This window comes from Staurois parvus, unplaced genomic scaffold (assembly GCF_062004578.1).
Source record: "Staurois parvus isolate SC_StPar_1 unplaced genomic scaffold, SC_StPar_1.0 ptg000041l, whole genome shotgun sequence".
In the NCBI taxonomy this organism is placed as follows: Eukaryota; Metazoa; Chordata; class Amphibia; order Anura; family Ranidae; genus Staurois; species Staurois parvus.
Window position 1 is genome coordinate 159,406 of NW_028317837.1, and position 23,525 is coordinate 182,930.

The window sequence follows — 23,525 nt, forward strand, 5'->3', positions numbered from 1 at the left end:
AAATAGATGTATGAGTGCTGCCAGCATTGCTGCAGAGGTTGATGGGGTGGGGGTGTCAGCCTGTCACTGCTCAGACCAACTGCCTCACACTGCATCAAATTGATCTGCATGGCTGTCATCCCAGAAGAAAGCCTCTTCTAAAGATAATGCACAAGAAAGCCTGCAGTTTGCTGGAGAGAAGCAGACTAAGGACATGGATTACTGGAACCATGTCCTGTGGTCTGATGACACCAATGTAAACTGATTTGGTTCAGATGGTGTCAAGCGTGTGTGGCGGCAACCAAATGAGGAGTACAAAGACAAGTGTGTCTTGCCTACAGTCAAGCATGGTGGTGGGAGTGTCATGGTCTGAGGCTGCATGAGTGCTGCCGGCACTGGGGGGCTACAGTTCATTGAGAGAACCATGAATGCCAACATGTACTGTGACATACTGAAGCAGAGCATGATCCCCTCCCTTTGGAGACTGGGCTGCAGGGCAGTATTCCAACATGATAACGACCCCAAACACACCTCCAAGACCACCATTGCCTTGCTAAAGAAGCTGAGGGGAAAGGTGATGGACTGGCCAAGCATGTCTCCAGACCTAAACCCTATTGAGCATCTGTGGGGCATCCTCAAATGGAAGGTGGAGGAACGCAAGGTCTCTAACATCCACCAGTTGCATGATATCCTGGAGGAGTGGAAGAGGACTCCAGTAGCAACCTGTGAAGCTCTGGTGAACTCCATGCCCAAGAGGGTTAAGGCAGTGCTGTAAAACAAAGGCGGCCACACAAAATATTGACACTTTGGGCCCAAATTTGGACATTTTCTCTTAGGGGTGGACTCACTTTTGTTGCCTTCGATTTAGAAATTAATGGCAGTGTGTTGAGTTATTTTGAGGGGACAGCAAATTTCCATGTTATACAAGCTGTACACTGACTACGTCACATTGTAACAAAGTGTAATTTCTTCAGTGTTGTCACATGAAAAGAGAGAATCAAATATTTACAAAAATGTGAGGGGTGGACTCACTTCTGTGAGATACTGTATGTCTCTCTGGCAGATCTGGCTGGATATTTTGGGTCTTGCTCCCCCCAGGTAATTCTTCAGAGACCTTTACAGGTTTAACTTTTTTAGCCGCAAAAAAAAGGACCGAGCCAGTTCCATCCTACTAAATGGTAACTACTTTACAGACCAATACTTGGGGTAGACACGGGCCTCATTGATTGGTGTCTGCTATCTATGTATGTACTGGGGGGGGGGGTTACTTGCCGTGTACAGCTGAATTGTTCTAGGTTGTTTCTTCTTTTCTCTGTTCATTTGTTTATAAAAGGTAAAAGTGACACCATAGACAAAGCAAGTTATTGTTCTGTATGATCTGTAACAGTGCCACAACTGCCTATACGTGAGAATGTATGACTCCATTGTCTGGGCTGAATGTTGGGAATACTGTGCACACTTAGAAACTTTCTTGATAAAATATATTTGATTAAAAAACTATATATTGCTGTACATATGCTTTCTATGTATAAGATACATTTTTAATAATTAACAGAACCTTTATTTAGTCCTTTATATAGAATTCTGATATTTATTTATATTTTATGCAGATGGATGGATGAACCAAGTTTTCGGTCATGTTGGTCTTCCTAAATACAACAAAGTCACATGGAAACAAGACATATGGTTGTCCTAATTGACTGAAAGTCTTAATTGCAGCTCACTGGAGGATTCATACAGGACACAAGTCTTATCCACGTTCTAAAAGTCATAAAGGTTTTGGATCCTCTTCAACATTGATCCAGCCTCAGAGGACAAGAGAGAAGTAATTTCAGTGTTCTGGAAGTGACAATGGCTTTACAATAAAGTCCAACCCAAGTATACATAAGAGAAATCATTTCAAACTATTTCTTGTTTGAACTTTTTACAATGGAGGCAAAACATATCACTGGAGAGGAGCCATATCAATGTTCTGAATGTGGCAAAGAGTTTACACAGAAGTCATATCTTATCACACACCAGAGGATTCACACTGGAGGGAAGCCACATCAGTGTTCTGAATGTGACAAAGCTTTTACGAGGAAGTCACAACTTATCAGACACCAGAGGGTTCACACTGGAGAGAAGCCATATCAGTGTTCTGAATGTGATAAAGCTTTTACACAGAATTCAAGTCTTATTAAACACCAGATGATTCACATTAGAGAGAAGCCATATCAGTGTTCTGAATATGATAAAGCTTTTACACAGAAATCACATCTTCTCATACACCAGAGGATTCTCACTGGAGAGATACCATATCCATGTTCTGAATGTGATAAAGCTTTTACAAAGAAGTCACATCTTATCACACACCAGAGGGTTCACACTGGAGGGAAGCCATATCAATGTTTTGAATGTCACAAAGCTTTTACAAAGAAGTCACATCTTATCGCACACCAGAGGATTCACACTGGAGAGAAGCCATATCACTGTTCAGAATGTGACAAAGCTTTTACACAGAAGTCAGATCTTATCAAACACCAGAGGGTTCACTTTGGAGGGAAACCATATCAGTGTTCTGAATGTGACAAAGCTTTTACACAGAAGTCAAATCTTATCACACACCAGAGGATTCACACTGGAGAGAAGTCATATCAGTGTCTTGTATGTGGCAAAGCTTTTACAGAGAAGTCACATCTTATCAGACACCAGAGGATTCACACTGGAGAGAAGCCATATCAGTGTTCAGAATGTAGCAAAGCTTTTACAGTGAAGTCAAACCTTGTCACACACCAGAGGATTCACACTAGAAAGAAGCCATTTTAATGCTGACATGCTGAATGGGACAAAGCTTTTACAGTTAATGCTGGGCTAATATATCATCAGAGGATTCACACATTTCAGCTGCACAGAAGAAAAAAAGGGATATTAAAGTAGTGTCCAGTGTCCCATTAGTTTCACAGCCCCAATGTCACCCCACAAGCTAGAGAAGCAGTGAAAAGTTAAAATGTTACTCTAAAAAACAAACTGGAATGTAATGACTGAGTGCATTGTGTTTAGTGATTATGTCCATCAGAAACACAACTAGAAGGTCTGTGAATATTTTACCTTTTGACATTTTTTAAGATAAGCACCAATGACTGAACTGTTTCCCTCTTGGTTCTCATCTTTATTTTATAAGGAGCTTTGACTAAACATGTAATGCATTTTCATCATTCACCAACTGAGATGTGTTCCCAAGTGTTTTCTTCATTGCCAGATCCTGAGCTACTACATGACCAACACTGCCTCAGTACCTTGCCAAACCTCTGAAGCCTCAGTGGGAGAGTCCATTCCAGGTTCTTCTGACTATTGATATATCATCAGCCAGGGTTAAGGGCTCCAGCTAAGTCCACCTTCTCCACACCTCTCATTACATGTTCCACCTCCTCTCCCATGATCAATGCTTCCTTTCCATGTTTCATCTCCTCTCATAGATGACAGTTTTGCAGGTAGGTCTGTAGCTTGAACACCCAAGATGAAGTCTCTGGTCAGTGAAAAAGAAACTCCCTAAGCAGCCAGAAGGCTTCCAACACTGATTTTCTGCTGTTTATGGGATGCATTCAACAGTACCATTTAAGTTCAGCTGCCCACTTGTGTTCCATGTGGTTTTGCTGAAAGTCTCAGGGATACCATCAGGTGAAGAATGGATTTTCTTGTTGTCTTCTTCCTCTGTCCAGATATTACTCATCTCCTTAGAATATTCACACAGCACAACTGCAAGAGATCTGAACTTACAAAGTTCTACCTGTGCGGTCATATTCCTGTCACTTCTGGGGACTGAAACCCCTCCAATTGCGGTTCAATTTCATGTCTATGAAAGGACAGGTCTCTCGTTGGGGTAAAGTTTTCAAAGAGCACTTCTTGTCTCTGGAAATGTTAGGACATTGGCACTCCCATGGACAAAAATCAATCATTACATTTCCTGCTCCCTCAACCTCCTAGCGATCACAGAAACCTGGATCCAGGCCACTGACTCTACCTCCCCTGCTGCACTCTCCTACGGAGGTCTCACCTGGACCCACTCACCCAGGCCTAAAGGTCGTAAAGGTGGTGGGGTTGGTCTGCTCCTGTCACCGCAGAGCACCTTCCGAGTCCTCCCAAACCCCCCCTCCCAATCCTTCTCCTCCTTCGAGGCCCACTAGGTCCGACTATTCTCCCCAATTCCCCTGAAGATTGCTGTGATATACCGGCCTCCTGGATCCATATCCCGCTTCCTGGTAGACTTTTCCTCCTGGCTACCCTTCTTCCTCTCCTCTGAGCTACCCACCATCATCCTTGAGGATTTCAACATCCCTGTCAACCTTGACAACCCGGCCACATCCCATCTCCTCCACTTAACCTCCTCCTTTGCACTTGGACAGTGTATACAATCCACCACCCACTCCAACGGTAATATCCTTGATCTTGTCTTCTCCAACCACTGCGCTCCCCACAACCTCACTAACACCCCCTTCCCTCTCTCTGACCACAACCTTATTACCTTCTCTATCTCCTCGTCCTCCAACGCCTACCCCTCCAAATGTCACACTACTACCAGCCGTAACCTCCGCAACCTTAACCCTGCCCCCCTCCACTCTGCAGCTGATCAACTCCACGACAGCATCCTCCCCCTGTCCTGCCCCGACTTGGCTATGACTGCCTACAACAACGCGCTGTCAACAGCCCTTGACTCACTAGTGCCTTTAACCACACGCAACATCAAACCCAGACCGCTCCAGCCCTGGCAGACTGATCACACCAAAACCCTCAAATGACACAGTCGTTCCCTGGAGCAACTATGGCGCAAAACCAAATCCTAACAAGCCTTCACCCGCTACAAATCTGCCTTCCACACCTACACCTCCTCCCTCCACGCAGCCAAACAAGCCTACTTCCTGACCCTCATCAAGACCCTCTCCTCCAATCCTCGCCGACTCTTCTCCACCTTCAACTCTCTACTCTCGTCACCCCCACCTCCACCCAGCACCTCACTCACTGCCCTTGAGATTGTCAATCACTTCAAAAACAAGATTGACACAATTCACAAGGACATCGCCGCAACTCACACGCCCTCTCAACCTGTCCCCTCTCACACAGCTACCCCCTCATCCCCCCCTCCCCCTCGACATAACCCGCAGGCATAACCGGCATAACTTTGTCGCTGCTCAAACTCCCTCCAACCCCGTTCCCCCTCACTCAACTACCCCCTCATCACCCCTCTCCCACGGCCCCACCTCTGATCTGACCTCCACTTTCACCCCACCCTACATTCCTCATACTGAAGCCCCCCCAAAACTCTGCACCTTTGACCTTACTACCATTGAGGAAGTCTCCAAGATCCTCTCTGATGCCCGCCTCACCACCTGCCCCCTCGACCCTATCCCCTCACAACTCCTACGACCTCCCTCCCCCTCCATCCTACACTCCCTCACCCACATCTTTAATCTCTCCCTCTCCTCCGGCACTTTCCCCTCCCCTCTGAAACACACACATCACCCCCATACTTAAAAAGCCCTCCCTGTACCCCAATGACCCGAACAACCTCAGACCCATCTCCCTGCTCCCATTTACATCTAAACTCCTCGAGCGCCTAGTCTACACCCGCCTATGCTCTCACCTCAACGACAACAACCTCCTCGACCCCATACTGTCCGGCTTCTGTCCCCTACACTCCACCGAAACTGCCTTACTCAAACTCTCCAATGACCTGCTAACCACCAAAGCTAATGGCCACTATTCAGTGCTCCTACTCCTTGACCTCCCTGCGGCCTTCGACACAGTCGACCACCCCCTCCTCCTCAAAAAACTACACTCCCTCGGCCTCAAAGATTCTGCTCTCTCCTGGCTCTCATCCTACCTATCACAACGCTCTTTCAGCGTTACCTATAATGCTACCACCTCTCCCTCACTCCCCCTCTCTGTTGGGGTCCCTCAAGGCTCTGTCCTTCGGCCCCTTCTCTTCTACATCTACACCTCCTCCCTTGGCCAACTCATACACTCTCACGGCTTCAACTACCACCTCTATGCCGACGACACACAAATCTATCTCTCAACCCCCCACCTCACCCCCTCGGTCTCCGCCCGAATCACACACCTACTAAGCGACATATCTGACTGGATGTCGCTCCACTTCCTTAAACTGAACCTCTCCAAAACCGAGTTTCTTGTCTTCCCCCCCAGCCCGGACACCCCCCCATTGACTTCTCCGTCATATCCAACAACGCCACCATCAAACCCGCCCCACAGGCCAGAGTACTTGCTGTCATTCTGGACTCCAACCTATCCTTCCAACCCCAAGTCCAATCACTAACAAACTCAGGCAGACTCCACCTCCACAACATCACCAAAATACGCCCGTTCCTAACCCCATAAACCACTAAACAGCTCATCCATTCCCTCATCATATCACGACTCGACTACTGCAACTCCCTCCTCACTGGCCTGCCTCGCCGCTGGCTATCCCCGCTTCAGTCGATCCTGAATATGGCTGCCAGACTCATTCACCTTTCCAACCGCTCCATCTCCGCCACCCCCCTCTGCCAATCCCTCCACTGGCTTCCGATTGCGCAACGGATCAAATTCAAAAACCTAACACTGACGTACAAAGCTGTCCACCATACTGCCCCGAACTACATCACTGACCTAATATCCAAGTACCGCCCAGCACGCACACTCCGCTCCTCACAAGACCTCCTTCTCTCTAGTTCCCTGGTCTCCTCCTCCCACGCCCGCCTCCAGGACTTCTCCAGGATGTCACCCATCCTCTGGAACTCCCTACCCCAACCCATCAGATTATCACCTACTCTCCTCTCCTTTAGGCGCACCCTGAAAACCCATCTCTTCAGGGAAGCCTACCCCACCCCCTGCTAACCTGCTGACCTCCTACACTCTTTCTACCACTCCATCCCCCACAGCTATTTCCTCCTGTACCACTATCCCCTCCCTCCTAGATTGTAAGCTTGAAAGAGCATGGCCCTCGATCCCCTCATGTTTTGCATTGTATTGGTATTGTTCGGTCACATGTTCTGTCCCCCTTTGTAATGTACAGCGCTGAGCGAACTATTGGCGCTTTATAAATACTGTATAATAATAATAATTACATAATTGGTGCAATCTGTCATTAGCACAGCAGTTTTTGTTTTTCCGAGTCTCCCCTTGTAACATTTTTAGTTGACTTTCCCAGTAGATCATTTTTTTTCTACTTCCTGTAGAAGGCCAAGCATTTTGGCAAAAATGGCAGTTGGAGGGATTGGGGCAAATCCTATAACACTGCTGGTGGTGCTCACAACTGTCATTTGTCATTCATATGGAGGTTGGACCTTATAGAGAACCTGTTGCTGTAACTGCTGTAGAAGTGTTAGCTGAAGTTGGGCTTTACTTGTTGTGTGTCTTACTTATAATCTATCTAAGACTTCCCTGTACAGGGTGACAACGCTGCTGTGTAATGTTCCTGCAGAATGATCAGGGTTGTCACCCTGTTACAGAAGGTGGGAAAATAACAGATCTACAGACAGGACCAACAGCTGATACAACTATGTTGCAGAGGGAACTCTGGGAATGCTAATGACATTACATTACACATTCAGTTAGCAGACTTCCTGCTGTTGGTCTGATGTTTGAATTGTGTTCTGATATTTACTGTCCTGCTGTAAAAGGTGTAAATGATCGCCCGCATGTTTCCTGTAGTAGCAGGGACTACAAACTCATATCAGGAATAGTAGGATGGGTACCTACCCAAGGGGGTCACCTTTTTGAATTTGGAAGAAACATTTCACATGGTTTCTTAACTTCCATTAATGACACCGACAAGGGGAGTCTCACTTCACTAACAATAGGAGAGCCAATCACAGGCCAGTAACATTTCATGGTGTCTCAATGTATTGCAGAATGTTTAATCCCCATTGGTCCAATTGCCTAGTCCTTCCAGATGATATTACTTCTTGTGTGGAAGGAGCACCCTAAAATGGCTTCCCTTCAATTCCACCTTGTTGTACTTTAGGTTATGTTGCCCCTCCCCCATATCTGTAAGGGAAAGCCTCAATTTCTCCAAATACTCCCCTGGTCTTCCAGTGAGAAGAAACATTTTCTCTGGCGTGGAGATGTTTTATGCAGTGAGCCCTTCATAGACGGGATGGGGAATCTAAGTAATCTAAGATAAGTAAGATGAACCGGTGTACTGGAGTCATGGATCAGATAACCAATGACACCATTGATGGTATAGCAGAGCTGACAGCAGAAGTGGCTCCATCACCTAAGGTGGTGTCACAGAACTGCATGGCGGCTGACTATATCTCGGAAGATCAAGGTGGAGTCTAAAAACTGGTGTGAGAGTGTTGTACATTTATATTAGATCATGAGGATCTCAGAAGGAGATATCTACACAAGGTAAAGGAGTTCCAACAGTCACCTGGAATGGTGACAAACTTCAGTACCAGAAATTGTCCATAGGTGAGGCTTTCAAAGCCTTTACAGTCATCAGTTTATATAGTGAACCATGAATGATGGCCCTAGAGTTATTCCTCTCCCTCTGGTGTGTGCAGAGATATGTACAATGTGTAGTGTGATTGATGTTTTCCTACATAACCGCACCCAACCCTTGCAATTGCTCATGTATACGGGAATTGGGGGCTTTAAAATGTGTTTTGTGTGTTTTTTCATTTACAGTGTGTTACTTTACACTTTTTTTTCTCTGAACTTTATTATTGCCATATAGGGGGTTAATAGCCTCGCATGTGATAACATATTGCTGGTCACAGATCCTCTTTAAATAAACACAAGAGGTCTATCAGACCCCTAATGTCACCTCTGGACCCCAAAAAAGATGGTCAAGCACAGATCGTGTTTGATCAGCTCCTTGAAGACACAAATGTACATCTGAATCAGAGTGACTTGCGAGCCACAGGTGTGATAATTACTAGAGGATCGCAAACATGAAACACATAACTACAACTGTATTGGAAATATCTACAAATATATGTTGCGCTCCTAAATACTTTTCAATAAATAATAATTAAATTATTACCAATAAATTAATTCAAATTATGATACAAATAACTAATAAAAGTGTATACATACCAAAGAATATTTAAATAGATAATTTCAACTAATCAATCTCCTCCAAATAAATATCAAAATAATTCCACATGAAATACTCCTCTAAAAAAATATTTTACCAAGTGCTCATAAATCATCTATTAGTGACATGATGTACTTACTAATACCTTCCATTGCATTTATATTCATAATACCCTCATAAGATCCTTCCTTTAGGAGTAATGGATATATAATATATGATGGTGGATGACATCCATTACTCCTAAAGGAAGGATCTCTCAATTTTACCAGCAAAAGTATATGTCCAGCAGGTTCCAGGGAAAGTGAACGGAAAGCGTGTATAGCCTAATTGCAGGCATCGGGGGAGGTGAGCGCACATCTTCACTATTTGAAGAATTCACAAAAGTCACAAATTGAGGAACAACAAGCACCAAGTCACTATATACAAACAATTGTTTATTCAATGGGACTATTATTTTGATGATATTTGGATTCATGCTAATCACTACTAGTTATTTATGAGCATTTGGTTATTTTTATTTATGGGGATCATTTAAATGCGTTTTAGTTGAGGGTTATTAGTTGGTTTATTATCTTTATTATATTAAATGAGGGTATTATGAATATAAATGAAATTGAGGGTATTAGTAAGTACATCATGTCACTAATAGATGATTTATGAGCACTTGGTAAAATATTTTTTTAGAGGAGTATTTCATGTGGAATTATTTTGATATTTATTTGGAAGAGATTGATTAGTTGAAATTATCTATTTAAATATTCTTTGCTATGTATACACTTTTATTAGTTATTTGTATCATAATTTGAATTAGTTTAATGGTAATAATTTAATTATTATTTATTGAGAAGTATTTAGAAGCGCAACATATATTTGTAGACAAATGTACATCTGCCAAATCTGTATCTGAGTAGACCATAGAAGCAGCATTAGAAAGAAATGTGAGCATGGCTTCAGTCAGGTGATGGTCCTGGTGGTCATGGTCTTGTTCTCCTTCAGGTCCTCTCACCTTGTAGATGGTGACATGGACTTGTTGTGTGGGAATGAGCAGGAGGGGCTCGGGGTTCTCTTGTACCCAATCAGCTTGTTATGGATAAAAGATGAAAGTGTCTTCTGGGAAGTTACAGGGATTTGAATGTTTAGAGGGTGACATAAGTGGGCGGGGATGGTATTAATGAGGGGTGTGTCATATGTTAATCAGTTTATTAGCATAGATGATATAAATGGTATAAATAGATCCTTGAAATGTAAACAATCTATGTCTTTCCTTCTGTTGTTAAAGTGTCACATGTATATGATGAATAAAGTTGGATGATATTTTCACCGCACAATACTGTGGTCTGGGTTCTTCTACAACACCCCCCCCAAAAATGTCCTCTTCCAGTTCTAGGAGACTGGTGGAATGGGACACAAGCTGATGGTATCTCTTAGGCCCCTTGTATATGGGATGTGGGTGTTTGCAGAGAGGCATGTTGAGTGCATGCAAGATTTTATTTTTTTACACAAAGTTGTCAGAGACGAGATATTTCTCACACAAGCCATGGATATATGTGGAATTACACCCCGAACACACATTCTGCTACTTCTGGGGATACCACATATGAGAGCATTTTTGGAAGCCTAGCCACGTACAGGGGTCCAAAATCTAATGACCACGTTCAGGCTTTCAAAGGTCATATTTAGCTTCCTTACTAACTATTCCGGTTTCAGAGGTCCTGAATTGCCAGGAAAGTTCAAACACCTCCCAAATGACCCTTTTTTAGAAAGTAGACACCCCAAAGTATTTGATCAGAGGCACGGTATTTTGCAGATCTAATTTTTATCAAAAGATTTTGAAAAATGCAAAAATGAAATAAAAAATCCATGCGTCGGCCTGCTTGGGTTATATAGCTGCAGCAGCTGCTCCTCCAATTATATATTCTCCAATATACCCCTGGGTACCCAGTTCTGGAAGGGCATCATATGATGTCTTTCCAGAACATGCACTGCAGCGCACCCCCAGGGGTGAGCACCTGGCGACATCCGTGATCACTGAGCCCTACGGACACAACTGATCATGTGATGATGCGGCCTTTTATCACGTGATCAGCTGTATCCAATGACAGAGCAGATCAAGCAGTAAATACAGTTGCTGGTTATCGGTAACCAGCAGCTATCAAAGCATAGATTAGCACTGATGATCAGTGCCCTCATGATCAGTGCCTTGCAGTGCTGCCCAGCAGTGCCTCCCACCAGGATGCAGCAGTGCCACCCATCAGTGCCCCCTGCAAGTGCCACCCAGCAGTGCTGCCAGTCAGGGCTGTCAGTGCCACCCATCAGTGCCTCCTATCAGTGACCATCATTGCATATCAGTGCCTCCTCATCAATGCCCCCCAGTGTCACCTCGTCAGTGCAGCCTATCAGCGCCCATCAGTGCTGCCAGTCATTGCCATCTCATCAGTGATGGCTATCAGTGCGTCCTATCAGTGGTGCCTCATCAATGCACATCAGTGTTGCCTATCCTTGCCACCTCATCAGTGCTGCCTCATCAATGCACATCAGTGAAGGAGAAAAATTACCTGTTTGCAAAATTTTATAATAGAAACAAAGCAAAGCTTTTTTTTTCAAATGTTTTGCTCTTTTTTTTGTTTATAACTCCCCTCCCCCCCAGCGGTGATTAAATACCACCAAAGAAAGCTCTATTTGTGTGAAAAAATGATAAACATTTCATATGGCTACAATGTTACATGACCGCGCAATTGTCATTCAAAGTGCGAGAGCGGTGAAAGCTGAAAATTGGTCCGGACAGGAAGGGGGTGACAGTGCCCGGTAGGCGAGGGGTTAAAGGGGAGGATCTAGAGGCTGAAGGTTTTTACCTTCAGTGTGATGCTCCTCCCCCTTATACTTATCTGATCCCGATCCAGCACTGTGCACAAGAATAGAAGCTCTCCAGGGTCTCTGACTCCTCATTGGCTGAGATACAGCAGCCAGTGAGGAGGGAGTGGGGGTGGGTCAGACCATGCTCTGTGTTTCTCATAGTTATATTGAGGCGGCTCGGGAGTGAGCACACATGAGTGCCCCAAAGTAAGCATCTTGCCTGGAGTGCTGGTAGGGGGAACCGGGAAGAGGAGGATCCTGGTGGATCTGTGCAAACCTATTACACAGAGCTGGTAAGTTTGACATGTTTGTTATTTAAAAATTCTGAACCTTGACAACCACTTTAATCTTCGGATTTTGTGAGTGCATAAACGCATGTAAATGTGAGTAAACGCAATGCAATGCACATAAATGTGACTCTGGGAGCAAAATACAAGTCTGGCCCCTCTGATTACCTGTCCTTCCCCATGATAAAAACGTCCTGCGAACGCATGTAACCGCACATGTGGGAAGTCATGAGACACGTGCAGTTCCTGGTGTGACCGGAGCCTGACCGGGAAAACGTTTATCTGGGGTGACGTTTGGGGACAATGTGATCAGTGACACCCACTTATGTCTGATCTCACTATTACTTTTCTATCCGAGTTTTCACTTCAATACAGGAAATAATGTGAAATCTGAGGGAAATCTGAGAGCCGTATGAAGACTTTGGGCCGTTCTATTGTCTGTTCATATGTCTGTGTGTACATCACACCGAAAAGAGGGACATTTACAGGGCAAAGAGGGACAGAGAAATATGGTGTCACACAAAGGAGAGTGATGGGAGATATGATCAAATACAATCTCATTACCTCCTCTACTCACACTTCCAGCAACGTCTCCTCTATAATTCCTCCCACATGGAGCTTCCTGTCTGTGCCTGACATCACTTCCTGTCTGTGCCTGACATAATTTCCTGTCTGTGCCTGACATCACTTCCCACCTGTGCCTGACATCACTTCCTGTCTGTGCCAGACATCCCTTCCAGTCTTTACCTTACATCACTTCCCATCTGTGCCGGACATCACTTCCTGACTGTGCTTGACATCACTTCCCATCTGTGCCCGACATCACTTTGTCTTTGCCTGACTTCACTTCCCATCTGTGCCTGACATCACTTCCAATCTGTGCCTGACCTCCCTTCCTGTCTGTTTCTGACATCACTTCCTGTCTGTGCCGGACATCACTTTGTCTTTGCCTGACTTCACTTCTTGTCTGTGCCTGACATCACTTTCGGTCTGTGCCTGACATCACTTTCGGTCTGTGCCTGACCTCACTTTCCATCTGTGCCTGACATCACTTCCCATCTGTACCTGACCTCCCTTCCCGTCTGTTTCTGACATCAGTTCCTGTCTGTTCCTGACATCACTTCCTGTCTGTGCCGGACATCACTTTGTCTTTGCCTGACTTCACTTCTTGTCTGTGCCTGACATCACTTTCTGTCTTTACCTGACATCACTTTCTGTCTGTGCCTGACCTCACTTCCCGTCTGGGCCTGACATCACTTCCCATCTGTACCTGACCTCCCTTCCCATCTGTTTCTGACATCAGTTCCTGTCTGTTCCTGACATCGCTTCCTGTCTGTAACTTACCTCACTTCCTGAATATACCTGACCTCACTTTCTGTCTGAGCCTGACATCACTTCCTGTCTGTGCCTGACATCACTATCTGTCTGTGCCCGACCGGACTTCAAGTCTGTGCCTGACATCACTTGCTGTCTGTGCCCGACATCACTTCCCATCTGTGCCCGACATTGCTTTATATCTTTGCCTGAAACACTTCCTGTCTGTGCCTGATATCACTTCCTGTCTGTAACTTACCTCACTTCCTGAATAAACCTGACCTCACTTCCTGTCTGTGCCAGACATCACTTCCTGTCTGTGCCTAACATCACTTCCTGTATGTTCCCAACATCACTTCCTGTCTGTGTCTGACATCACTTCCTTTCTGTGCCCGACCTCACTTCCTGTCTGTAACTTAATTCACTTCCTGAATATACTTCCTGTCTGTGCCGGACATCACTTCCTGTCTGTATCTGACCTGACTTCCTGTCTTAAATGACCTCACTTCCTGAATATACCTTACCTCACTTCCTGTCTGTGCCTGACATTATGTCCTGTCTGTACCTGACATCACTTCTTGTCTGTCACTTACCTCACTTCCTGAATATACCTGACCTCACTTCCTGTCTGTGCTTGACATCACTTCCCGTCTGTGCTCAACATCACTTCCTGTCTGTTCCTGACATCACTTCCTGTCTGTGCCGGACATCACTTCCTGTCTGTGCCTAACATCACTTCCTGTATGTTCCCAACATCACTTCCTGTCTGTGCCAGACATCACTTCCTGTCTGTGCCTAACATCACTTCCTGTATGTTCCCAACATCACTTCCTGTCTGTGTCTGACATCACTTCCTTTCTGTGCCCAACCTCACTTCCTGTCTGTAACTTAATTCACTTCCTGAATATACTTCCTGTCTGTGCCGGACATCACTTCCTGTCTGTATCTGACCTCACTTCCTGTCTTAACTGACCTCACTTCCTGAATATACCTTACCTCACTTCCTGTCTGTGCCTGACATTATGTCCTGCCTGTAAATGACATCACTTCTTGTCTGTCACTTACCTCACTTCCTGAATATACCTGACCTCACTTCCTGTCTGTGCCTGACATCACTTCCCGTCTGTGCTCAACATCACTTCCTGTCTTTGCCTGACCTCACTTCCCGTCTGCGCCTAACATCACTTCCCGTCTGTGCCTAACATCACTTCCTGTCTGTGCCTGACATCACTTTTTTTCTGTACCTTACATCACTTTAGGTCTGTAACTTAAATCACTTCCTGTCTGTAACTTACCTCACTTCCTGAATATACCTCACCTCACTTCCTGTCTGAGCTTGACATCACTTCCTGTCTGTGCCTGACATCACTTCCTTTCTGTGCCCAACCTCATTTCCTGTCTGTAACTTAAATTACTTTCTGAATATACTTCCGTCTGTGCCGGACATCACTTCCTGTCTGTATCTGACCTCACTTCCTGAATATACCTGACCTCACTACCTGTCTGTGCCTGACATCATGTCCTGTATGTACTTGACATCACTTCTTGTTTATCACCTACCTCACTTCCTGAATATACATGACCTCACTTCCTGTCTGTGCCTGACATCACTTCCCGTCTGTACCCGAAATCACTTCCCGTCTGTGCTCGACATCACTTCCTGTCTTTGCCTGACCTCACTTCCCGTCTGTGCCTGGCATCACTTCCTGTCTTCCTGACATCACTTCCTGTCTGTACATGACATCACTTCATGTCTGTACCTTACATCAATTTCTGTATGACCTCACTTCCTGTCTGTGCCTGACCTCACTTCCCGTTTGTTCATGACCTCACTTCCTGTCTTTACTTGACATCACTTTTTTTCTGTACCTTACATCACTTTATGTCTGTAACTTAAATCACTTCCTGTCTTTAAATTACCTCACTTCCTGAATATACCTGACCTTACTTACTGTCTGAGCCCGACATCACTTCCAGTCTTTGCCTGACATAACTTCCTGTCTGAGCCCGACCTCACTTCCTGTCTGAACCCAACCTCACTTCCCGTCTGTGCCCAACATCGCTTTATGTCTTTACCTGACCTCACTTCCTGTCTGTGCTCGACCTCACTTCCCATCTGTTCCCGACATTGCTTTATGTCTTTATCTGACCTCACTTCATGTCTGTGCCCAACCTCACTTCCCGCCTGTTCCCGATATCGCTTAATGTCTTTGCCTGACCTGACTTCCCATCTGTGCCTAACATCACTTCCTGTCTGTGCCTGACCTCACTTCCCCTTTGTTCCTGACCTCACTTCCTGTCTGTACCTGAACTCACTTCCTGTCTGTGCCTGACATCACTTCTTTTCTGTACCTTACATCACTTTATGTCTGTAACTTAAATCACTTCCTATCTGTAACTTACCTCACTTCCTGAATATACCTGACCTCACTTCCTGTCTGAGCTTGACATCACTTCCTGTCTGTGCCTGACATAACTTCCTGTCTGAGCCCGACCTCACTTCCCATCTGTGCCCGACATCGTTTTATGTCTTTACCTGACCTCACTTCCTGCCTGTTCTCGACCTCATTTCCCCTCTGTGCCTGACATTGCTTTATGTCTTTACCTGACCTCACTTCATGTCTGTGCCCGACCTCACTTCCAGCCTGTTCCCGATATCGCTTTATGTCTTTGCCTGACCTCACTTCCCGTCTGTGCCTAACATCACTTCCTGTCTGTGCCTGACCTCACTTCCTGTTTGTTCCTGACCTCAATTCCTGTCTGTACCTCACCTCACTTCCTGTCTGTGCCTGACATCACTTCTTTTCTTTACCTTACATCACTTTATGCCTTAACTGACCTCACTTGCTGAATATACCTGACCCCATTTCCTGTCTGTGCATGATATTACTTCCTGTCTGTACCTGACATCTTCTTGTCTGTAACTTAAATCACTTCCTACCTGTAACTTCCCTCACTTCCTGAATATACCTGACATCACTTCCTGTCTGTACCTGACCTCATTTCCTGTCTGTGCCTGATATCACTTCCTGTCTATAACTGACATCACTTGTCTGTAACTTACCTCACTTCCTGAATATACCTGACCTCACTTAATGTCTGTGCCTGAAATCACTTCTTGTCTGTACCTGACATTACTTCCATTCTGTACTTGACATCACTTCCCATCTGTGCTCAACATCACTTCCTGTCTTTGCCTGACCTCACTTCCTGGCTGTACCTGACATCACTTCCTGGCTGTACCTGACATCACTTCCTGTCTGTTCCTGACATCACTTCTTGTCTGTACCTTACCTCACTTCCTGTCTGTAACTTATCTCACTTCCTGAATAAACCTGACCTCACTTCCCGTCTGTGCCCGACATCACTTTCTGTCTGACATCCCTGACATCTGTATCTTACATCATTTCCTGTCTGTAACTGACATAACTTCCTGTCTCTGTATATGTGTGATCACCACCTTGTGGAACTCAGAAGAACAGCAGCCTGTGAAATGTAAGAAAATGAAACCAAACTGCATACGACGACAGCAAGATTTATAACCTCCTTCAGCTTTGGAAAGTTTTACCCCCTTCATGATCAGGGCATTTTTTTTGCTGTTCAGCACTGCACTACTTTAACTGGCAATTGTGCGGTCATGCTACACTGTACACAAATTAAATTGACATAAGAGCTTTCTTTTGGTGGTATTTAAACACCACTGGGGGTTTTATTTTTTAATTCTGAAAACTAGTGATATTTTCTACTTTGTTATAAAACATATCCCATATGTAACGTGCATGTAAGATTTGAGTAGCTGAGATGTGATCTGTAGAAAATATGACAATGTAGATTTAGCATTCCATGTTATAATAATATAAGATGTGTTCAGAATTGATGTGACATAAATGTACAGATGTGAGTAGCTGAGATGTGATCTGTAGTAATATGTAATTGTAAATTTAGTTTCATTCCTTGTTTTTAAAGATGTATTCAGTCATATATTCAGTCATAGGTACTCAGAGACATGTGCCCACCCATTAGCATCTGAAAAGACAGAGCAGCTTCTAGGCTGAAAGTGACACCTAAGTGCCAATAAGATTTGTCACCTCCTGGGAAACCTGGAAGGAAAGGGCTCTAGACAGGTTGGCTTCATGACACAGCGGGAGACCAGAACTTTGAAGTATATCAGTAGATCAAAGGAATATATTTCATCTCTCATAAAAGCTAAAATAGTTGCAGAGAGATGAAAATACTTCCTTCTGATTGGACACTCTGTGGGCGACATCTGCATGTAAAACTGTATTTGTGGCCTATGTGGGGTCCCAGAGAAATGCAGGAAATGGTTATATGGTGCCTGATTGCGACAGCTAAACAGTGATTGGTACTGTCATGATCGGACTGATGCGTGGTGTCGGAAATTCAATCCCTGACTTGGTGATTCAAACCGTTCCTGGTCCAATCGACTTTGGGCATTTCACTACCCAGAATGTCCTGTGGTCTGGTACAGGAACACTCCCCAAAGTTGATTGGCCAAGGAGTAATGTCCAGCCTAAGTCCATATTCCCATAAATTGAGGACCCTGACATATGGACGTGGTGATTCGTATGAAGCCCGTTCTATTGACTGACAGATTGCTGACTTTCTCTGACTTGCTCCAGTCGCAGGATGACTCTGGGTAAAAGTTTTATTTCTGTTTTATTCCCGTTTATTTTATAGTCAATAGCCAATTGTGTGTCTTCTTGTATTTTGTGTATTATTTGTAACTTTTTATACTTTGTACATATTTTGTGCACTGCCCACTTTCAGGATATTAAATCATAAAATTAATAAGTGACTTCTGGGTATTTAAGCTCGGGCTCATATCTCCGGAGAGATTAGATTGTATTGTATTGAAGTGTCTTTATATACTCGGTCAAGTTCCTTGCCAATCTGGATGCAATTGCACTGCGTGTTGGCAGATTGTAAGGGTGACAGGTCTGCCAGACAGAGATCTGTGTGTGTGTGGTGGCCCAGCAGGCCAGTCAAAAACTGTTGGGTGGTGGCAAGCTACCTTTTGTTGTGTGTCTGGTGTGGGGGTGTGTGGACAGTGGAAGAGGGACTAACACTGGGGTTCTAGCTTGTAGGATAGCTGGAGGAATCCTAGAAGGGTGTGTTAATTGCTAGGCTGCTCCTCAACCCTTAGTGTGAACCAGATTGTCTGTCTGCCTGTGTGTGTGGTCAGCCAGCTGGATTGGAGTGGAGTCTCCCTCCAGTGGTGGCCAGAGGTAGTGCGGGCTATGATAGTATATCACGGCCAGTCTTATATATGTATATATATTCAGATTAAGTCCCCCTTATTCCCTCTTACCCCAAGTCATGGCCGCACGTGCGCGCCTCGGTTAGCTAGTCGCTGTGGGCGTGTGCGTCTGGGTTGGATCTGTGACACCATAAAAATCAGATTTCTTCATAAATGTAGTACAACGTGTATTCTGCTCCGTGTCTTTGGTAGAAGCACAGCTGAATCCGTGGATATTGATTGGTCTGTGTGAAGTTATGGCGTCTACAAACTATGGGATATAGAATGGAATTTATGCAGCTTTTACGTCGCTGTTACTTTCTGACTGCCGATCACATTTCTTGAGGCAGTAAAATGCCCGGACCTTACAAACACCCCCAAATGTCCCCTTTATGGGAAGGATACATCCCAAAGTATGTGCTGAGAGGCATGTTGTGTCCATGGAACATTTACAGTTTTTGCCATAAGTTATTGCAAAATGAAAAACAAAATGTAATTTAATGAGCTATTTCTGGCACACGCCATGGGGAGATGTGGAATTACACCCCAAAACACATTCTGTTACTTCTCCCCAGTATGAGGACACCACAAGTGGGAGACTTTCTGGCAGCCTTGCCACATACAGGTCCCAAAATCCAATGACCACCTTAAGGAGGCTTTGTCAACCATCTTACAGTGACAGGATGGGGGGGGGGGAATATGAATCTCCAGTCACTTGCTGGGAATTCAGATTTTTAACAATGCTGCAGACGTGTTTTTTCCCCCACACTGCCTACCGCTATACAGCCGGGAGTGTGTGGACTTTAGTAAACCCAAATCTCGGCTGTCATATGGAAGTGATACAATTGGCTGTGAAGCCGCCTATCATTGCCACACCCACCACAGAGATGTGCCCCTCCCCCTGACACCATGTGGGAGAGCAGAGCCTGGTGCTGTCATGGTGGGTGTCACTGGGAAGGACAGAGTGAGCTCAGCGCACCTCCTATACACAGACCAGGATTTGACATGTACATTGGGGTGCCTACATAGGAACACAGTGATCCCCACACATGTTACATATCAGCGCACACGCCGGAGGGAGAGCAATGATTGGAGCACCAGTGCTCCTGTGTAACTCTATACTGATGACCTGGAGGGGCTATTAAAGTGTTCCAAGTGCACACAGTGTTACGGCTTGACATGTTGGGAATCCCATTTCCTCGGCACAACCTCATCTTTTATATTTCACCAGAAAATAGGTCATGAATTGCATTTATGTGCTCAGAAATAAACGTTACTATATTGTTCCTGAAATGTTGCCTTTCATAAACTGTTGTGCTAATATCATGTAACATAGAAAATGACAACTCCCAACATTGTATTATATAGGGTGTCTGCTATCAATGAATACATCAGATTTGGGGTTTAGTGATCTTCAGGAATAAAATGATTTTTAAAAAGTGTAAACAAAAAATAAAAAAAAAATTTTGAACTCTAGGACTCCATGGACCCCTTCATTCCACGCCGTCTCCAGGAACCGGGAAACCACAGAGAAGCCAAGTGTCCCCCGACTTCCTCTCCAGGCTGGGATGTCACTCTGGTTGGGCGCCACCTACAGTGGAAGAAGCAGACTGCACCGGCCTACATCTGCTCTATGCTTTGTCTGATCAGGATGACGGCCATTTCTCCCTGAACACAGAGCGCCCTAAACACGAGGTAAACTTGGTGCAGCATTGAGCCCCGTCCAGCTGTAGTGTAGACTTTGACGGGCTGCAGGCAGCGGGGCTGGAGGCTGTACCTGTGCCTACCAGGTGTATTATAATGCCAACATTGCACCCACAGGGGCCGGACCCCCCATGTACAAGGGGCCTAAGAGATACCATCAGCTTGTGTCCCATTCCACCAGACTCCTAGAACTGGAAGGGAACATTTTTGGGGGGATGTGTTGTAGAAGAACCCAGACCACGGTATTGTGCGGTGAAAATATCATCCAACTTTATTCATCATATATATGTGACACTTTAACAACAGAAGGAAAGAGATTGTTTACATTTCAAGGATCTATTTATACCATTTATATAATCTATTATAAGAAATGATTAACATAAGACACACCCCTTATTAATACCAGCCCCGCCCACTTATGTAACCATCAATCACACTACACATTGTACATATCTCTGCACACACCAGAGGGAGAGGAATAACTCTAGGGCCATCATTCATGGTTCACTATATAAACTGATGACTGTAAAGGCTTTTAAAGCGTCACCTATGGACAATTTCTGGTACTGAAGTTTGTCACCATTTCACAAATACGCACAATTTTTAAAGTTTGACATGTTTCTGATCTATATACTTGATGTAAACACAATATTTTATATTTCACCAAACAAATTGGGTCATATATTGAGTTTTTTGTGTATTAAAATGATCTTTAGTATGTTTTTTTACAGAAAATATGCATTTGAGAACAACTGTGCTAATATTCTGTGACATAGAAAATGGCAACTATCACATTTATATTATCCAGGGTCTCTGCTTCAGAAAATAAAACATGTTTGCAGGGTTCAAGTAATCTTCTGTTCTAAAATGTGAATTTAATCATGTACATAAAAAAGCAAAGCCACCATATTACTAAACCCATCCAATAAAATGGATCCCACTTTCCCCCACCCAGGTGACTGTTGGAACTCCTTTACCTTGTGTAGATATCTCCTTCTGAGATCCTCATGATCTAATATAAATGTACAGCACTCTCTGACACCAGTTTGTAGACTCCGCCTTGATTTTCTGAGGTAGTCAGCCACCATGTAGCTCTGTGACACCACCTTAGGTGATGGAGCCACTTCTGCTGTCAGCTCGGCTATACCATCAATGGTGTCATTGGTTATCTGATCCATGACTCCAGTACACCGGTTCATCTTACTTATCTTAGATTACTTAGATTCCCCATCCCGTCTATGAAGGGCTCACTGCATAAAACATCTCCACTCCAGAGAAAATGTTTCCTCTCACTGGAAGGCCAGGGGAGTATTGGGAGAAATTGAGGCTTTCCCTTACAGATATGGGGGAGGGGCAACATCACCTAAAGTACAGCTATGGGTGGAACTGAAGGGAAGACATTTTAGAACTCCCCTTCCACAAAAGAAGCAATATCATCTTGAAGGACTAGGAATCCAATGGACCAATGGGGATTAAACATTATGCAATTACATTGAGGCATCATGAAATGTTACTGGCCTGTGATTGGCTCTCCTATTGTTAGTGAAGTGAGACTCCCCTTGTTGGTTTCATTAATGGAAATAAACCATGTAAAATGTTTCCCCCAAATCCAAAAAGGTGACCCCCTTGGGTAGGTACCCATCCTACTATTCCTGATATGAGTTTGTAGTCCCTGCTACTACAGGAAACATGCGGGCGATCATTTACACCTTTTACAGCAGGACAGTAAATATCAGAACACAATTCATACATCAGACCAACAGCAGGAAGTCTGCTAACTGAATGTGTAATGCAATCTGTCATTAGCATTCCCAGAGTTCCCTCTGCAACATAGTTGTATCAGCTGTTGGTCCTGTCTGTACATCTGTTATTTTCCCACCTTCTGTAACAGGGTGACAACCCTGATCATTCTGCAGGAACATTACACAGCAGCGTTGTCACCCTGTACAGGGAAGTCTTAGATAGATTATAAGTAAGACACACAACAAGTAAAGCCCAACTTCAGCTAACGCTTCTACAGCAGTTACAGCAACAGGTTCTCTATAAGGTCCAACCCCCCCATATGAATGACAACTGACAGTTGTGAGCACCCCCAGCAGTGTTATAGGATTTGCCCCGACCCCTCCAACTGCCATTTTTCCAAAAAGGCTTGGCCTTCCACAGGAAGTAGAAAAGAAAACAAACAATCTACTGGGAGGGACAACAAAAAATAAAACAATAGGAGACTCGGAAAAACAAAACCTGCTCTGCTAATGACAGATTTCATTATTAATGTCATTACTGATTTTGCCCATAGTTACACTTTGGTGCCAACGTTGTAATATTTCCAGGGAGAAGAAGTTTTCTTTACAAACTTTCCAGCAAAAAGAGATGTGTGCACTCAGAGTGATTATTGTGAACCCCAATCAGAGGAATGTCAGTCCCCCGGAAGAAGTGGTAGGAATATGACCGCACACTCAGCACTTTGTAAGTTCAGATCTCTGGCAGTTGTATTGTGTGATTAGTCTATGGAGAGGAGTAATAGCTGGAAAGAGAAAACATGGAACAAGGATTTCTGATCTTCACCTGATGGAATCCCATTTGGCAGAACCACATGGAACACAAGTGGCCAGCTGGGCTTACGTTTTACTGCTGAATACATCCCCTAAATCAGCAGTAACTCAGTATTGGAAGGCCTGCATCAGCTTGGGAAGTTGTTTTCTCACTGAACAGAGACTTCTTGCTAGCTGGTGTCACAGACACAGACCTGCCTGAAAGGTTGTCACCCATGAGAGGAGATGAGATGTGGAAAGGAGGCATTGATAATGGGAGAGGAGATGGAACATGTAATGGGAGGAGTGGCCAAGGTGGGCTTAGCTGGAGACCTCAAGCCTGGCTGATGATGTATCAATAGTCAGAAGAACCTGGAATGGACTCTCCCACTGAGGCTTCAGAGACTTGGTAAGATAATAGACCCCATCCTAGTCTCTGGTACTGAGGCAGTGTTGGTCATGTATTACCTCAGGATACAGAAATGAAGAAAATGCTTGGAAACACAACTCAGTTGGTGAAT

The 23,525-nt window shown here is 44.6% G+C and overlaps 1 protein-coding gene across 1 annotated transcript in view; it reads left to right on the plus strand.

Moving 5' to 3' along the window:
- LOC149470496 (uncharacterized) overlaps positions 1-9,083 on the plus strand; it is a 30,225-nt gene extending 21,142 nt beyond the window's left edge. Inside the window, exon 2 of the mRNA XM_089663163.1 lies at positions 1,590-9,083. Coding sequence (XP_089519289.1) covers positions 1,909-2,787 — 879 coding nt within the window. The 5' untranslated portion in view covers positions 1,590-1,908 and the 3' untranslated portion in view covers positions 2,788-9,083. The remainder of the gene's footprint in view (positions 1-1,589) is intronic.
- The last annotated feature ends 14,442 nt before the right edge of the window (positions 9,084-23,525 follow it).